The 17260-nt window shown below is 36.9% G+C and overlaps 1 protein-coding gene across 1 annotated transcript in view; it reads right to left on the bottom strand.

The window, feature by feature from the left end:
* Positions 1-3726: 3726 nt before the first annotated feature.
* Positions 3727-17260, bottom strand: part of KCNQ3 (potassium voltage-gated channel subfamily Q member 3) — a 190430-nt gene continuing 176896 nt past the window's right edge. Inside the window, exons 10-15 of the mRNA XM_065753581.1 lie at positions 12205-12392; positions 11238-11340; positions 8412-8543; positions 7190-7288; positions 5284-5368; positions 3727-4464 (exon numbers count right to left, since the gene is read on the bottom strand). Coding sequence (XP_065609653.1) covers positions 3727-4464; positions 5284-5368; positions 7190-7288; positions 8412-8543; positions 11238-11340; positions 12205-12392 — 1345 coding nt within the window. The remainder of the gene's footprint in view (positions 4465-5283; positions 5369-7189; positions 7289-8411; positions 8544-11237; positions 11341-12204; positions 12393-17260) is intronic.

The following is a 17260-nucleotide window of genomic DNA, read 5'->3' as shown; positions in this document are numbered from 1 at the left end:
AATCAGAGTCAGCAAAGAGCTGATTCCACTAAATAACTGTATTTAATGCAATTCGTTTACATTAATTCCTAATGTGAAAAGCAACATGAACACAGAAGCCACTCTCACCTGACATCATGAATGCTTCCTTTTTTGTGGTAAACCTACTAAAAAATACAGACCCTGACCTTTTAAATGTTGCCAAGGCCAACATCACAGGTAGTTTATTATGCAGTGCCCAGTGTCTATGGCAGACACACAAACGGTGCTCCTCGATTACTGCGCTCTCTGGACTCAAATTGAAGTGCAGTTTGATGAAGCTTTGGTGCACATCCCAGATCTGAGATGACCACCATGTTTCACCTTGCTGGTGACATCTGTACACATTTATGTTGCCAACACTGAGAGTAGAATGAGCGCTCACCCAAGTTTTAATCCAGATGATGCAGGAGAACACTGCTGCTGAGCGTAACACCCTTCTGAAGTGACCAGTGACTGACTCCAATGAAGATAAATGCACTGGATAAATAATAATAATAATAATAAGCTCATCAGACCCTTCTTGGCTCTCCCCATGCATCTCTTCTAGAGAATTCAGAGATGTCTGGTGCACAGGGCCTTACTGAGCTTGCCACTAGCACCTTCTGAAAGGCCTTAACTGGCAACTTAACATGTCATTAAAAATTTCATGATGTAACTAGAGGTATCTGACCCTGTGTTTTTAACCTACATATGGTAAATTGGTGCTTACAACCCAACTTGAAGGCAGTTTCAACTGTTATGTGTACAGAATGCAGCGTGGTGCAAATCCAGCTTCCCTTAGGCCTGCACTTCAGCATGCAGACAAGACTGATCCAAGCATCTGCCTTTGCTTGGATCCTCTCTTGAAATGAATATACCTTTATAATGAATTGATTTATGCATTTCCAGGCAGACTTAATACTGAGAAAATATTACCTTTGTAATATTTATGACCTTGTATGAACGAGATTAGAAACCTGAACTGAAGAATTGGAGGGGAAATTGGGCAGAGAACTATGTAACTGCATATTTATGCATAAATGCATAGCAAAGACATTCACAAAAAAAATCTCATTTACCCTTGCTTGTGAGATGCCTTGATTTTTGATTGCTCAGATCTAGAGAACATTTTAAGAGGTGCCAATCTCCACTGAAATCAGGAATACCCAGCACTAGACACACGAAAGTGAAGCAACATTAAGTTTACAAGAAGTCTAGCAATATTAAGATAAGTTTTCATTCTTTTACATTCATCACAGGAGGACCACTGATAAATATTACTGTATTGAAAAATCTGCAGTAGGTACAATAAAGGGGTTTCCAAAAATCATTGATAGTCAAATAATTTTTCACAGCGTGCCAGAATATAATGAATTTCAGTTTTGCAGCTAGTTTTATTCTCATTGATTTTAGCCATTAAACTGCAACAAAGAGAGACTACCTTTCAGATGAACAGCTATTCTGTCAAATAAATAATGACTAAAATTGTACCACGTTATTGGACTCAGATAAATCTTCAAAGGCTATAATTGGTGGACTCTATTTACTCAAGTAATTACAAGTATTTCTTCTCCCCAAAGATCTGACCAAGAAGGCTGCATCATGATTTTAGCTCATGAAGCAGATGAATTATTAGAGTAAGAAGATCCTAATACTTTAGGTAGCTCTTAAATAATGAAGATGAAGACTATGCCTATATCTGGAACAGAATAGAAGTTCCCCAAATGGAATGACTATCATGAAATGTCAACAACACTGAAGAATCAACATAGACTTGCTGACAAAGTGGGCAAAACCCAACAAGGTATCCTCCACTGAAGTATACTCCATCCAGGCCTGTGCAATTCCCAGTTACAGACATACATGGGAATATCTTTAAGGCACCTTTTTCTTGTCCTCTAATTGCATGTGCCAACAGTGCCTAGTTGTACAGCCACTACAGAAAACTCACTTTCAAACATCCTTTCTAGTCATATCCTCATGTTTTCGTTGGTCAGTACTCTAACCATGATGGAAGAGCCATTAGATATCTGGAGTGGCAGAAGTCATTCGTAATAGGACGTGGGCAGGAGCTATGGCAGAAGCTGCACCTTGGATGATGGGGTGATTTTCATCCATTGACTGTGGGTGTCTGTGATATGTTTACATCACAGCAAATCACCCTCTGCTCACTTTGAAGTCAGTAGAAAATTGGTCATTGTATACAATCGAGTTAAAGGTGCAATTAATTTAATCATAAAGATGGTGCATGCTTTGGTTCTTGTACACTGTGCTCACTGACTGTTCAAAAGAGTTTTCCACCTGCTCTAAAGAGTGCATAGCAATAGAAATTGACATCAAATGGATGCTCTTTCATGGACACTGGATTGACATTCTGCATAGGATATTTGGATAGGCTGCATTTCACTAGCAGTATAGATACTGCATTCCTACTGTGGTGGTGAGATCTCAGGTTCATTTCTGCCCTGTGCACACTGGGTTGGATTGTTTTCCCTCTCTCCCTCAATGCAATTTCCAATTTGTACAGAAAATGTTTGGATGAAGCCTAAGGAGTAAACTTATACCTCTGTTGCTCAGGGACAGGACAAAATATTGGTATTTATTTATTTGTACACTGATATGACTGCCATGCATGGATTTGGAGCTGTCCATTTCAAAAATAAACCGTAAGCCATTCACTGGCATCTTCCTGCACTGTGGAGCTCCCAGGGAACAGAAAAGTGTTACTCTGCAGATCTGAGAAGCTCAAAGCACAAATATTGGTGAACTGAGCCTCACAACCTCTATTTATGTAACTACAACTCCAAATTAACACACTGGGAAACTGAAGAACATTTTTGTTATGGAACTTAACATCACATAACTCAGTAAAAGAGTGGAGAGTATAAACCTGAGTTTCTCTGCAATTAAAAACTTTTTTTGTTTGTTTGTTTTTTTGTTTTGGAACAGAGAGAAACCTTGGCTCCATAAGAAACAAATGGACTTAGCAAAAGTTTTTCTACAAAATAGGCTTCTAATCATATTTCCAGCAATTTTATAATCACTAGAGGTGATTTTCAAAGTAGCCTGAGGAATTTATGCAGTAATTAAACAGCCAAAACTGATCTCAGTAGGTTTTTTAATTCTAGCCCTAATTTCAATTTACCATTATATTTCATAGGTAGTAGTATAATAGGTCACAAGAGAAACATTCAGTTTACAAAACAGTTTCAGTAAGGTCATTTACTTTGACAGCTTTTTCCCTGCTTTGAATCTCATATGCTTTTGGCTAGATTGGATAGAGATTTATTTACTTTTACAGGAAAATGTATTCAGAATTTTTATTTTCACAAAAGGATAGTGTTCCTGAAACTACTTTGCCTTTGCTGCTCTGTTTACAAAGTGTAGCAAGGACCATATCTTGGCTGTTACCAATCCACCATTGTTGGCTGTATTGAAGAATATCAGATAGATATGTATCGTAGAAGAAATCAGCTGTACCATTTATATAGGGTAAAGTCATGCAAACCATGCTCAAAACTAAGCTCCTTAGTTTTGGTAGCATGAAAAAAACTGCATTAGTAAATTGTATGAAATGGTGCAGAATGACTACCACTAATATCACATGCATCTTATGCAGCCATCGGTGTTTTGAACTAGTAAGCTTTGGGTGCAGAATAAGTGAGATATACAAAGTATGCTTACATTACACGGAGAAGTCAGCCAGTGACTACCCCCCACGCACTTTTAAACTGGCTTATTTGACGGGGTCCATATTGAATCTGAAATCCCATCCCCTGTTGAAGACAAAGGCATGGAGCCACTTGGTGTAAAAGGGTCGGTGTCTGTGTCTGTTTCCCCCTCTGCTAGGTAGCGTTTCTCTCTCATCCACGCAGATCCCCCATTGGGGCCAAATGGGAAATCATCTCTGTCTTGAGAGATACTGAAGCCACTTGGGGAGCGCTCAAGTTCCTCGTGGTTGACAGAGAGAAGGGACAATGGGGTATCGCTGTCTCTTGTCAAGCTCCTTCTCTGCCTTGGAGATACTTTATCTGAGTAAGGGCTTTGCAGGTCTCCTTGGGAATGGTAGCTAACCTGGGAGTCCATTAATGTAAATATAGGCAGAACTGTTGGCCTTTCTGCATATGAAGTCGAGGAAGGTGTGGCTTGCAGTTTGCCAGAGTTTTGCCCACCTGTTGATAAAGGTTGTGAATGAGTCATGTGACCACGTGCTGAGAAACCATAAGGACTGACTTTGTTGACTGGAACTTGCTGGAAGTTGTAAGGAGTTTCATGAGAGCACTGATCGGTGTATTTGTAGATTATTGTTTTTAATTCGGAATACTTGTTTTCTTCTCTCTTTTCCTTTGAGGGAGAAGCAGTTTCTTTCAATGGACTTATCTCAGCGACTTGTATTTGCAACTGTTCCATATGATGCATATGCATATCAACAAGAAAATCCAACTTCTTCCCCATGTCATTTACCTGAAAAATACCAATTTTATCATATAATCTCAAGTCAGTTGTTCAATGAAACAGTCAGTGCTTCCATAGGTGCACTGCCCCCCACTGCACTGGCATCTTTATTGGTCATGAAGGCAACTATAAGATATCATATAATCATGACTTCCCTTGGAAGCTGGACTGCAGTGAATGCCAGTTCATCTCCTAATTGCCTCAAATTAAGATCAGTCACTATGAATTGTGTCAAATGTTTTTTTTAGCATTGCTGCATATTTGGCAGTCCACTCTCTACAGCATTATGACCAAAGTCTTGATAGCATACAGTAAAAAGCTATTACCAAAATGTGACAGATGAAATTACCTTTGCATACAAATTCTACTAACTCTTAACAGTCCCACAACATGAGGGTTATGTATCAGTACTAATTTCCTTTCTCTTTGGTAGCATGTTGCACCTGAACATTTACATTCCATGATAGGAATAGACATGAGTCAGATCCCCTTGGCTCCATCTTCATTATTTTAAAAATAAGAGTGTCATTACATGAGCGACTAGAATGCATAAAGAGGGATCAGAATACATGAGGAAGCAATCCTGTTAAGTGCCAAACTCTTCTAAAGAAGGCTGCACTCATGCCAAAACACCATGGATAGACTGGAGATTAAAGGAGTGAAAAAGTCCCACCTAAGCATTATTGTTATGGTATGCTACCATACATTATTATATTCATTCAACAGGTCTCAAAAGGTATCTTCAAGGATCTTCAATGGTACAAATTTGCATAAGTCACACAGAATTCCTATCAACTTATTCTCCATCATGGATGTGAAATTACATACCTGTCGTTCAACTTTAACAAATTTGCCCATCATACTTTGGTCTTCAGTATCTACTGTAGATGCTTTGGCTACATATGGATCATTTCTATAAAGAATTAATATCTCTGTTAGCATTCTATTTTCCTTTGTATCACAGTGAGTATTTTATATAAGAAAACTTAAATGTCATCTTGGTAGTATATTAATACAGCTTCTTGGAGTCCCACTTAAGAAAAGATTGGATAAACAGATCACTGTACACAATTTCAATGAATTTCTAAAGAATGGACTCCTGATCTTGAGTTTAAAAATATATTGTTTTCAATATCAAGACAGAGATCAAGGCAAAACGAAGGCTAAACAAAAAAGCTCAAAATGGATATGAAATTAGTTTGAGATTTAGTGGAATAATTCTAGATTTGTGAAAAAATGTTGAGGTAATAGATTGCAGGGCTACAGATGCGATACATTTTGAAATCTAATTCTTTCCAATTAGCGTGTTTAAAAGACTGAATAAGAGTTTCATGTTTGAGTGTTTTTTTTTTTCTCCATTTCATTAAAGCAAATAGACGATGAAAGAATGGAAAAGCTGAGACATTCTGCCCTGGAGATTTAAAATAGATTGCTGAATAAATTTTCTGCTATGTTATAAGCCCCTAGGCTTTATTCAGAGTGTATTGAGAGTGAGACCTTTGCAACCTACTGTAAGGAACCTGCTTTAGCCAGGTAGGCAGGAGCTGATCTCCAGAGGTCCCTTCCAATCTTACAATTCTGTGGTTCTGTGTATTTTCCTACTGCTCACACATCAGATAGAATAAGGAGGAAAGAAGATGATCACTGATTAAATTAGGAACCTTAATTTATAATACTGTGAGTTCTGGAATAGTCATGGTTATGATAAATTTTTATGTAAAGTGTTCCAAATGAACTTTAAATAAATCTATGTCTTTCGAAAATCTATGGCAAAGTGTAGAGAACATGATTTAGAAAAGATATTCCCCGAAACTTTTGTTTCATATTCAGTTCCTGTGCACTTTTTCTGATGAAATTCATATCTGCGAACAATATCTTAAAGCAAAAGCTCTAATTAAGACATGTCAGATTTTGCAGGTTGGGTTACCGTGAACAGGGATCATACAAATTCTGCAATCTACTTTATTTCCCAAATTATCATCTTCCACATAGGTAGGGCTTTGTCTTTATATCTACATTTTCAGATTTTTTACTGCGTGGGATAAACCATGTAGAGACGTTAATTTATTTTCTGTAAGATTACTTTTGTCCTGAGGAACTGTAACAGCTTTAGGGACAGATTGTTGATAGTTTTTTGTGGTTCTTTATGGGTACTTAGTGACAGATTGATAGATGAAAACAACAGAAAAAAGTGTCATTTTTTATAGAATTATTGCTACCAGGATCGCAGCGATACAATAGCACATTGTAATTTTCAAACCCAAAAACATGTTCTTGCAATTCATTTTCAGTTACTCATTCTAATTGGTGTTTTAAAAGCAGAATGGTTTAAACTCTGTGCTTGCCTTTTGACGGGGATAAATAATTAATAAAACTTCATCCACTTCAGGTTGATAACTGGCTTACATTAAAACTGTTGGCAATTTTAAAATTTTTGTTAACTGATCTCACTCATTGAATGCTAAAAATTCAGTACCTCAGCAATTGTATGTTCACACTTCATATAAAATCACATTTACGAAACACAGAGAGGCTGAGCCAGACGATTCAGAAGCCACTAAATTTAAATATCCATTATACATTGTTCTTAGGAAAGCCAGTCATTTATCTACCTGGTAGCAATATATCTTAGTATCATTAATGTACCATTGTTATAACTGAATGAAACAAGCTTTTTGGTATGGGTGAACTTTACGTTCTCATTTTGGTCTGTGCAAAATACTAATAATTTCACCTGGGAGACTGTTGTGAAGGGTAAGAAAAAGCTCCTCCCTTTTGGGATTTCTTATGCTTGGGAGTAGATGGAGGTCCAGGTGTAAAAATCATATCTACTCTGAAAAAAAGAAAAGTGCAAATGCATAAGACAACCTCTAAATTCTAACACGTGATAGAAACTACTATGCATCTCTGCAGCACATAGTAACAAAGGCTCAAAAAGGAGTTTTGAAAACAGTGCTTACAAAGTCAATGCAAAACTTGAAAAAGCAAACTTGGTACTTCCCAGGCACTCAAGTACTGCTGGACTATCAGTCAGTTCCCCATCAAACTCCTTTGGCATCTAACTATTCTTAGACACAGCAGTACTCACTCACCTAGTTTTGTCAGGAAATAGTGAATGAAGATTTAGACAACTCAGTGACGAATGTTTTGGTGAGAGCAAGGAATATCTGACCAAATCTGGTTTGAGGAGGAATGAGTTGTGTCACAAACATGATTAATTACACTGACATGCTCTCCATTAACTATGAGAGGAATCTCATACAGTTTGACCTTCACAACTGGTGTTTCTTTATACTGCTGAGCTGAACAACACAGGTCTGAGTCTGTGCTGTGATTCTTGCCTGGGACCACCTGGGATCTATCTTTGCCCCACAGAGCTCTGCCATAAATACAAGGTGAGAGAGGCATGAACATATCAGAATGACCTCCAGCACAGGGCATGTAGACCACACTGCAGGTACAGATTTCTGACATCATGAGCTCTCCTCAACTTCTGAGCTCAAAAAAGATATTTTCATATATATCGATTTACATTTGACAGTATTTAAAACCTTTTGCACTAATGCATTTTTTGAATTTGTATTAGATGTTCCACTATGCAGAGTTCAACAGATAAATTAGCCCAAAGGAAAGCTCTGTGTAGTGCAACTATAGCTTTTGTTGATCATCAGAAAAAAGGGGAGAAGGGGAAAAATTCACTATAATCAAGTGAGACAATGGTCAAAAAAATTCCCTGGATTTTTGATTACTGTGTTCTACATATGAACCAGTGCCCTCTTCAGCTGAAGCTACCCCAGCTAACTGCTCACTCACCTTTACTTTTTGGGGAAGAGGTTTTCTGATAGATCAGCTATGCTGTGCAAAGACAGCTTCTAGGTGGCCTTTTACACATACAGACCAACTACACCTTTGCCAGCACAGTTCTACGTTTTCCTCACTCCCCAGAGGATTCTTACCTTGCCTGAAGATACTTTATTCTGGAAAGCATATCAAGATGCCCTGCTGAGTATTGCTCTATCACATCCTTTACATCATAAGGCCTCAAAGTCTCCTTGAATTTTTTTTTATAGAGACGAAACTGTAGTATTCTGTGTAATAGAAGAAAACATTACTAAGGCGCTGTATAAATTCCAAAATGATTATTTGCATCTTCATTTAATATTTGATAAAGACTCTAGATGTTTGGACATTGAACATATTATTTAAATGCAAGGAATAGAACATACGCAGAGAATCCCTAATATTATACCATGCTTTAAAAGACTTTTCATAGTTGGCTTTTCATAACTAATAGAATATATTTTCCTTAAAATAATTACATACACATGTCTTTTTCAGTACTATCCTCATAATGAGAAATGGTTCAAAGCAATACAGTCAGATGGGCAATTCCATATCAAACATCACAAATAACAGGAGATTTTTAAGCCGAAGGCATAGTTCAACTTAATACAAAACTAATTTACAGTATATATAATGCTCAATCATTTTCAGTGTGGTTTTTATTTTGCACGTGGAGAAGTTTTGGAGAGGAAATGCTAATCCATTAAGAATGTGAAAGTTCAGTGGTCAGTTGAATTTGTAGATAGGAGAAAGAACGACCCAAAGTGTTCTTGAAAAATTATCAGTGTACCATTATTGTTGCAGCTATGGCACCATTACTATTATCATTACTATTAGTAGTAGTTGTATTATATATCCTACAAATAGAAGAATCATCGATATCTTATAATATGGACTTATGTTGGCAAGAGAGCTTGAAAACAGCTTTACATCCTTTTCTAAAATACTTCCCCGTTTATTTGTCTGTTCACACTTGTATCTTGGAAGATTAAATAAGTAGGTAATAAATATAAGAATGTAATATCATTTGACTTCTTAATCTGTCTTAGGCTTGAAATCTACCTATTTAACTCTGTTGCTTGTGAGGCTTTCAATGTTTGAGATTTCATAACATGAAAATTGACTGTTGTAGCCAAAATATGTATGATAACACCCAAACTGTGTTAAAAATAGGAAACACACTGTTACTGATTTCAGTTTAAATTCTTGATTCTTACTCTGGAAACCCATTAAGAGGTCTTGTCTGAATGAATTACCTCCTATTAGCATTCAAGGTCTGGATAAACTGTATAAGGGGAAAAAAGAAAAAAAAAGGAGGAAAAAGATCTTGGCTTATGATTGAGTTTAAAGGGAAATTACATGAAATCAATTAGATTTACACAGGATATGGGAGAGGAAGTTTTGCAAAAATAATAATGACATGCCTCGAGGAAGTGTACAAAACAAGGCAGATGCAAATCCTCTGTTTGAAACCAAGCAGGTATCAGGAGAAGAAAATGTGGGAAATTACAAAGGGGAGCAAGGATAAAGAAACTTCCATCAGGATGGAAGCAGTATTAATTATTATTTGTTTGTACATATTAGTCAGATAAACCAATTTTGGGTTATTGATAGAAATGATAAAATGAAAACAGACATCAGACTCATGCAGAAGAAAATAAAGTATTGAATTCAGAGCACTCACTTGTTATGGAAGTTCTGATAAGGTCAAAATGAACTTACAGACAACTGTGTTTTGTGAAAGAACTACTATCTATATTATTTTCCTTTCTCAGCCATTGACCAGTTGTTAAAAATTAAGTTCAGTTCATTGTGCAGGTGAAAAAGATGAATTGTATATAGATCTTCAGTTATACTCTACCAACACAACTTGCTAGTATGATATAGCATACATAAATAATTTAAAAAAAAAGCTTTTCAGAAGTCATTAATTAAGATACTGTAAATGTGTGTTCTCTAGGAATGCAGGTCTTATTCTGTGATACCACCAACTGAATATGTGAAGTAAGACCTTTCACCACATAGTAATTGATTGGAAGTTATTCTAGGTGGAAACCACACTGTAATGGGAGGACTGTGGGCTGGCTGAGAGCCTTGGCATGAATTGGGAACACATACAATCATAATCAGTAACAGTGGGACATCCATCCCACATACCTGAAATTGATTTATGAGCCCTCCTACATTTAGAGTATATAATAATCTTCTTTGAATCTTTTTGAAGAACACGGTAATTAGGGCACTCCAAACTTGACATTTTTTCAACTAGATGTAATAACTGCCTGGTCCAAGATTTAACAACTACTAGAATAAAAATAAAATGCAATGAAAGCAGAATATTTTCCTGGAGAAAATTATAGGGAAAGGGTAAAAATACTGAGTACAGGGGTTATAGAACACCAGTGAACTAATTTCATGTTTCTGACAGGCTAAGCACATTATCAATCCTTACTAGGAGTTTTTAGTCCCAGGGATTATTTCATGTGATGCAAAACTAGAAATGACACGTGCCAAAGGCTGAAGACTGATCAAATGAAGACCTCAGCATCTATAAAGCATGACAGACAAAAATAATATTGCAAACTCATACAAATATAACTGAAGATTTATGTCATTTGAGGATTTTTTGCTAAACTAAAATTTCAACTTTGCATGAATGTTACAGTAAGTTGAGCAGGATATTATAATTATATTTTAATGATAAGATGTATATTGTCTTGTTTTATACTGTGTGTTTGTGGATAGTCAAGCATAAAAGGCTCAATCAATGTTATTGGCAAAAAAATTTCCTTTCTGCATATTTTGAAAGAGGACTTTGAATAGGATTTGCCTGATGTTTTCCATTGTCCAATCTATTGCATGCATAAAAACAAGGATATCAACAAGTGATTTCCTGTAGCACAAACACTCAAAATTGTGATGAGGTTAAATACATTTACCTGACAGCTCTGATGGCTGTCTTGAATGTGGGGATCATATCTTCCATGAGAAAGTCACCACTGTCGCCTCTCTCTTCTCCCCCAGGTTCCCCTGTTCCTGCATCTGCAAGGTAGGTTGGAAAAGTATGTGTGAATGTTTGATGACACAAGTGTATTTCAGTAAAGGAACATCTTTTTTTGCAGGTTTCTCTTATTCTAGTCAGCTCTTGAAAGAAATTTCATTACTCTGCTGGGATAGAACTTCTATAGCAGATACAGGCCAAATATTTCAATTTCCACACCTCTGATCTCATGTAAGTTCAGGGGAAGGATAATCAGTTCCCCAAAGTGGACAAACAAACTATATCCATGGTACTATGGATGTATGCACTGAGGCCAGTTGTCACAATAAAGGAGAAACTGCCACTGAGCGAGCATTTCAGCATAATAAACAGCAACAGACATGTGTTGAGGGAAGCTGAGGAAAAATATCCTGTCTTGTTTCACAGACACCCATGTGGAAATATTAGGGGACAACTGTCCTAGGGATACTGGGATGGAAACAGTAGTCCACTCTATAAAACAAGGTTTAAAGAGATTGCAATGAGTAGATATACACGGGATACCTGGACACGTCTGCATGCAGCCCAGACAGGAACTACTTTAAAATAGATTTCCTGCAGAGCCATGATAGCATGTGATTTTTAGGGGATGCCCTATTGCCCCAGTTCAAATAGTTTCATTACATCACTGTCCAAATCCAATATCAATTCCTGTTTTTTGGAGGGCGATTGCCTTATTTCAAGCACCGTGTTGCCTGGACACCAGCATTTGCTTCCTGGAGCTTCCCCAAATGTGCCACATAAAATCAGAAGATGGCAATGCTTGTTCCAGAAAGTTGCAAACCTCCAACTGAAGATGCAGAGGAAGAAAGTAAAATGGGGAAAAAAAGGGGATGGACAGAAAGAAATCAACACAGATGGGCTACCTTCTGAGCTTTGCCAAAAAGCGTATGCTTTCATTCGGAATGCAGTACGAAAACGCTCCTTATTATTCAAGACAACATTCTTAGGCTCTTTTGAAGGACTTTCTTCAATGGCATCTACATTCAGAGGGGTAAATAGCTTTCCTTTAGTATTGGTACCACGAACCCGATCCAAGAGACCCAGCTTTTGGCTACAAAATAAGCAAAAGTAATCATTTTCCTCCTTTGTACACTTAAAACTTGTTTCATGATGCTTTAAATATAGAAGAGGCTAAATAAATGTTTCATACACAAGGACACTGCTGGGGCTACCATAATACATCAAAGTCTTTGCAAGCAACAGCAATTAACTGTTTTTATGAGTATTATTTTATTGTATCAATGCTGAAAATGTTACCAGAGGGTCTTACTATCCTTTAATACATCACAATGCTTCAGCTCCAGTATGTCTGAAGCATTAGATTTTTTGTTAAGAAAAAAACACTAATACTTAGGCAGTCGTATTATCTAAAGGCAAAGATGTTTGGCCTTCTTCCCTCATCGGTGCTTTCTTGAACTACTGCATCACTGCAGATTATTAAATGAATAAGTCATAGTCTAGAGAAGAAGAAAGGTCAAATGTGCTGTGAACCAAATAAATTACCAGCAAGGCACTGGAAAGGCATTGCCAAGAATTTACTTGTTACCTGATAGAGCAGGCCACCCAGTTCTCTCTATTATTCAATTTCAGTAATTCCTTATTATTCTAGAAATTTAAATGTTCTATACAAATTATGGTAAAAATGACTTATTTTGTTGCTCTGATGATTCCTTGCACTGTCCTCTTTCAGAATAATGTACCATACATTGTCACATCAGCTAGAATTGCTTTTACCTGCCATCTTATTGGAATCAATAACCATTCTCACAGCCTAATGATCATAACAGTCTTAAAAATAATTAGTAATACAACTGAAAACAGCAGAACAAAAGGATTTGCTAGTTAAGGAATCAGCTTAAATATGCTCTGAACAATCTGTAGGTGATAGACAGTGTCTTGAACATTTGGTAAACAATGTAAATGTTGGACTAAGTCATGAGAAGAAAGGCTGCCTCATAACCCAATCCTGAACACTGCAACGGGGGACAGCTCTGGGAAGAAGTGAATAATGCACATATGGCCAAGAAGCAGATCTGTATTGGAGAGCAGGGCAAGAAGGTTGAGTGGGGTAGAGAAGAAAAGCATAGCAGCTGACAAAATTTGGAGAGACATGGGGGGAGCAAAGATGAAGGAAGAAGTAATGGGCAGGGTAAAGGGATTTTATTGGTATTCAGAGAAATGTTTGTGCAGATTGTTCAGCCAATCTTGCTGGTGTGGAAGAACAAGGATGGAGAGGGTCCACCCTGGAAGGACATAGTGGTCAAAACGAGTTACTTGTGTGCAGATGTTGGTCAAAGCTAGTTGTGTGCTGATGTTGTGAGTGAAGAGTCTTACTCACAGGACTATTTATTCTCTGTTTAAGGAGTTATCTTGGTTAGATGGGTATTTTGTGTGTCCTAGCGATGTCTTTGGAAGCTGGGGATCTCTGGTCTCAATGATACACATCTTTGACAAAAGAAGCTATTTCCACCTCAGAGCTCAGTCTGTGGCAGCATCCCACTCCAGTGGAAGCTCTTGGAATATTCTTCTTAAAATAGTAATTAAATAGATTTGAAGAAACAGCACTTTTCATAAGAATGCTGACCCTAGTGAAAATACTGCCGCTTACAGCATACAAAACTCGTAATTTATTTGAGCAACTCAGTTCACACTTGCAAGTGTTTGTTTTTTTTAATATGAATTACTGGAGCTCTCATCTTTACTATCAGATTCTTATAAATAATTCTTTTGACCCAAAAGGGAGAGCTGGATGTAATGATCTCCAGAGATTCCTTCCAACTCCTGCAATTCTGATGATTATGCGAAATATCCCTGTCTCAAGACTGACGTACAAACATTTGCGTAGACTTCTTGAATTTTGTTGTTGACAATATCGCAATACTTGTGAATGCAATTTCTGCAGCCTATTAAATTAAAATATGCATATGAAGTGTAAAGGTGTGTAAGGGTGGAAGAGGCAAAACTAAGAACGAATTGTGTGAGTATGGAGACACACAGCTAGTCCTGACGTATCAGCTGTGCCAGGTGTGAAGTCAATTATTTGAAGAGATAAAAGCACAAATTTAAGAGAAGAATTAGAAGTGTCTCAGTGAATTGTATTAATATCACCCATACTTTGCCTTCATGTAGCTTCCTGAGGAATTAATAGCTTGGGGGGAAGATGTACAAAGCAAAGATAAATATGCACAGCAAAAACTCAAGGAATGATTTTCTGTTTCAAGAAAAATAAGGAATACTACTTGTTGACATCTACGGCAAATTTGTCTCCACAAAATGTGTAGGGTACTTTCATGTTCAGACTTTAGATTAAAAAAAAAATATGAATTCGATAGTTTCTCCTTCTGGGATGGACTCTGGATCTAACTGATCTGACACAGTGCTCCAAAGGCTAAACTTATCATGAGTATAGGATCTGAACAATTTGCTTTCTATTAAGACAGAGAAATCTGTGGTCTCTTTCCTGCATTACTGTCACATCTATTTTCTAAGAGGTCGTATCTGAGAGCAATAGTGCTTTGCAAGATGTCTTTATTCCAAGGCATTGCTGTGAACTTTGGGTTATTCAAATACTCATATACTATATATGGAAAAAACATGTACAGGACAGGAAGACAGCTAACTTGAGCAAGTCTTGAAAGGGCATGGCAATAAAAGCCAACTGAATGACTTGTGTAGGGTTTGGGAGGTTAAAGTAGGAAAAACACTAAAAAATGCAAAGGAAGTTAAAAACTAGCTGAGTGATAGCAAAGTCGGACAGGAAATATAAACTTGTGAAAATTAGAAGGAATGATGTTTTCAGTGTGAAGAAAAATAGAGAAATTAAGCATGCTATGTGTAGTAGGCATGGTGAATGATTCAGAGGTGATGATCTTTGTAGACTGAAGGAAACTGTAAAGCAAGCTACAAAGAGGAAGAAAATAAATCAGAAAAGGTCTGTTTACTGTTAAAACTAAACATTTTCATCTACATTTGAAACAATTCAATATACAATAAGCTTGTTATGGAGATAAGCATTTATTTCTGAGGAGATTAACAGATAATCAATTATAAATCTCTAATGTGAGGGGAGACTTTAGCTTATCTATACTTAGGATTTCAAGACTGAACAGATTAGTTCGATGGGCTTCTGTAAAAACACTCAAGGGTGAGAAGGAAACTGCAAATGGGTGCAATCTAGGAGTGAAACTCAGATGATTTCAGATGATGAAGTAATTTTGTCAAAGGCAAGAAGTGGCCACATGCAATACAATGCCTTGGTGCAATCTACCAAACCTTGTAAGATTTTTTTTTCAGTAGCACTACATAAAAGTTCTAAATGGAAGAATATGCTTATAGAAAAGAACTTGAAAACTGAAGGAGAGATAGGCGAGACAAAGGATTTCTATTGTTTATGAAAAGCAGTTAAAATAGTATATTGGAAAAAAAGTAGTTGTTATTTTGTATGGCCTCTGAATCTCCTTCAGAAAGTTGCTCAGTATTTCAAAGCACATATCCAGATGCCTCGTAGTTTGCCCCTTAAAATTCCTATATCAGCTGTCTTTCCTACCAAATGATAAGAAGGCACAGATTGCATTGAAGGGTTCACCTTGAACAAACCAGCAGGCAAAGGGTCAGCGGACAATGCAAAGAATCCAAAATATTCTTCCTATGGTGGTGATTTTTTTTTTTCAGAAACTTATTTCATGGTCCTACCTCAAATCAAGATTTCATAACTTGCTCACAGAACAAAACTGATCAAAATATTTCTCTGAATTCAGCACAAAAGGTTACTTATTTTCTATGATATTGTCTACTGCATATATAGTTACCCTCTTCTTTTTCAGGTAGCTAATATGGACACAAACCATTCCCAAATTGCCTTTCTATACTAATTTTTCCTGTTGTTAAGTTCCAGTTCATGAGCAAATCTTGGTCCCAACACTGTTGCTCAGTCGTCTCAGGTTTAGAACTGATCTATTTTAAGCTCTTTAAAATCTTGCCTAAGATTGATCTTTAGACTCCTTTTCATGCTCTGTGGGAAGCTAGCAACCTGCTGAGAGAACTGTTTCACTTTGGAATGACTTTCCAGCTGGAGAAACTTGTCTGTTATTATTGATTACAGAGAGATCTAGGTGAGAATTAATTTAAAATGCAGATCTTTAGCCTAAGCTGAATTTATGTGACCTATAGACCTTCTCATTAATTTAATACTGATTATTAGCCCTTAAAGTAACATTCATTCATACAAGGATTTTTATACAATAAATGTAGACAGTCGTACTCATATGCAGGCAGCCAGAGCAGTAGAATACTTAGAAAATTAATCTTTAGCTTCACATGAAAAATACAATATGTTGTATATAAGAAAAAACACAACCCAATAATGCCTAGCTGTCATCGTGGAAAAGATGGACTTTATTCTCATTTCCAGGGGATGAAATCTAGGTCTGCTGGGGTTTTTGTTTACATAGTGATTTTAAAAAACACTTAGGAAACATTTATTCTCATGACACAATCCCCATCATTAAAACAGCATGCACACGGCTCAGACTCAGAGTATGAAGCATGCGCAAACTACATCATCCTTCATGAGAGTGGCTAGGACAGTGGTTCCCACCTACAAGTTCATGCATTGCTGCTTGTCTTTCAGAATCCACCTACTGATACTAGCTGCTTTTCCTCTCCTTGAGACAGTGGTCTCAAATCATTTGGCTTTCCCAAAGGAAAGTAAGATTTCTGATTTCCAGTGCAATTCCAGAAACTGTGGGGAGTAACACATCCAAAACATACTGACAAAAGTGCAGAGTATTTTTTTCTGTCTAGTTTGGATATATTGCCATTTCTTGTATTGAGTGCCATTGCATCCTTTCCCTTGTGATGGGATAAAAGTTTTCCTTGAACCTTTATCTTCAAAGTGGAGTCCAAATAAGAACTCCTTTA

This window comes from Cyrtonyx montezumae, unplaced genomic scaffold (genome assembly GCF_038088225.1).
Source record: "Cyrtonyx montezumae isolate F1298 unplaced genomic scaffold, pur_monq_1.0 scaffold_8, whole genome shotgun sequence".
Taxonomy (NCBI): domain Eukaryota; kingdom Metazoa; phylum Chordata; class Aves; order Galliformes; family Odontophoridae; genus Cyrtonyx; species Cyrtonyx montezumae.
Note: the sequence above shows the minus strand (reverse complement) of the source record. Positions and strands in the feature narration are given on the sequence as shown.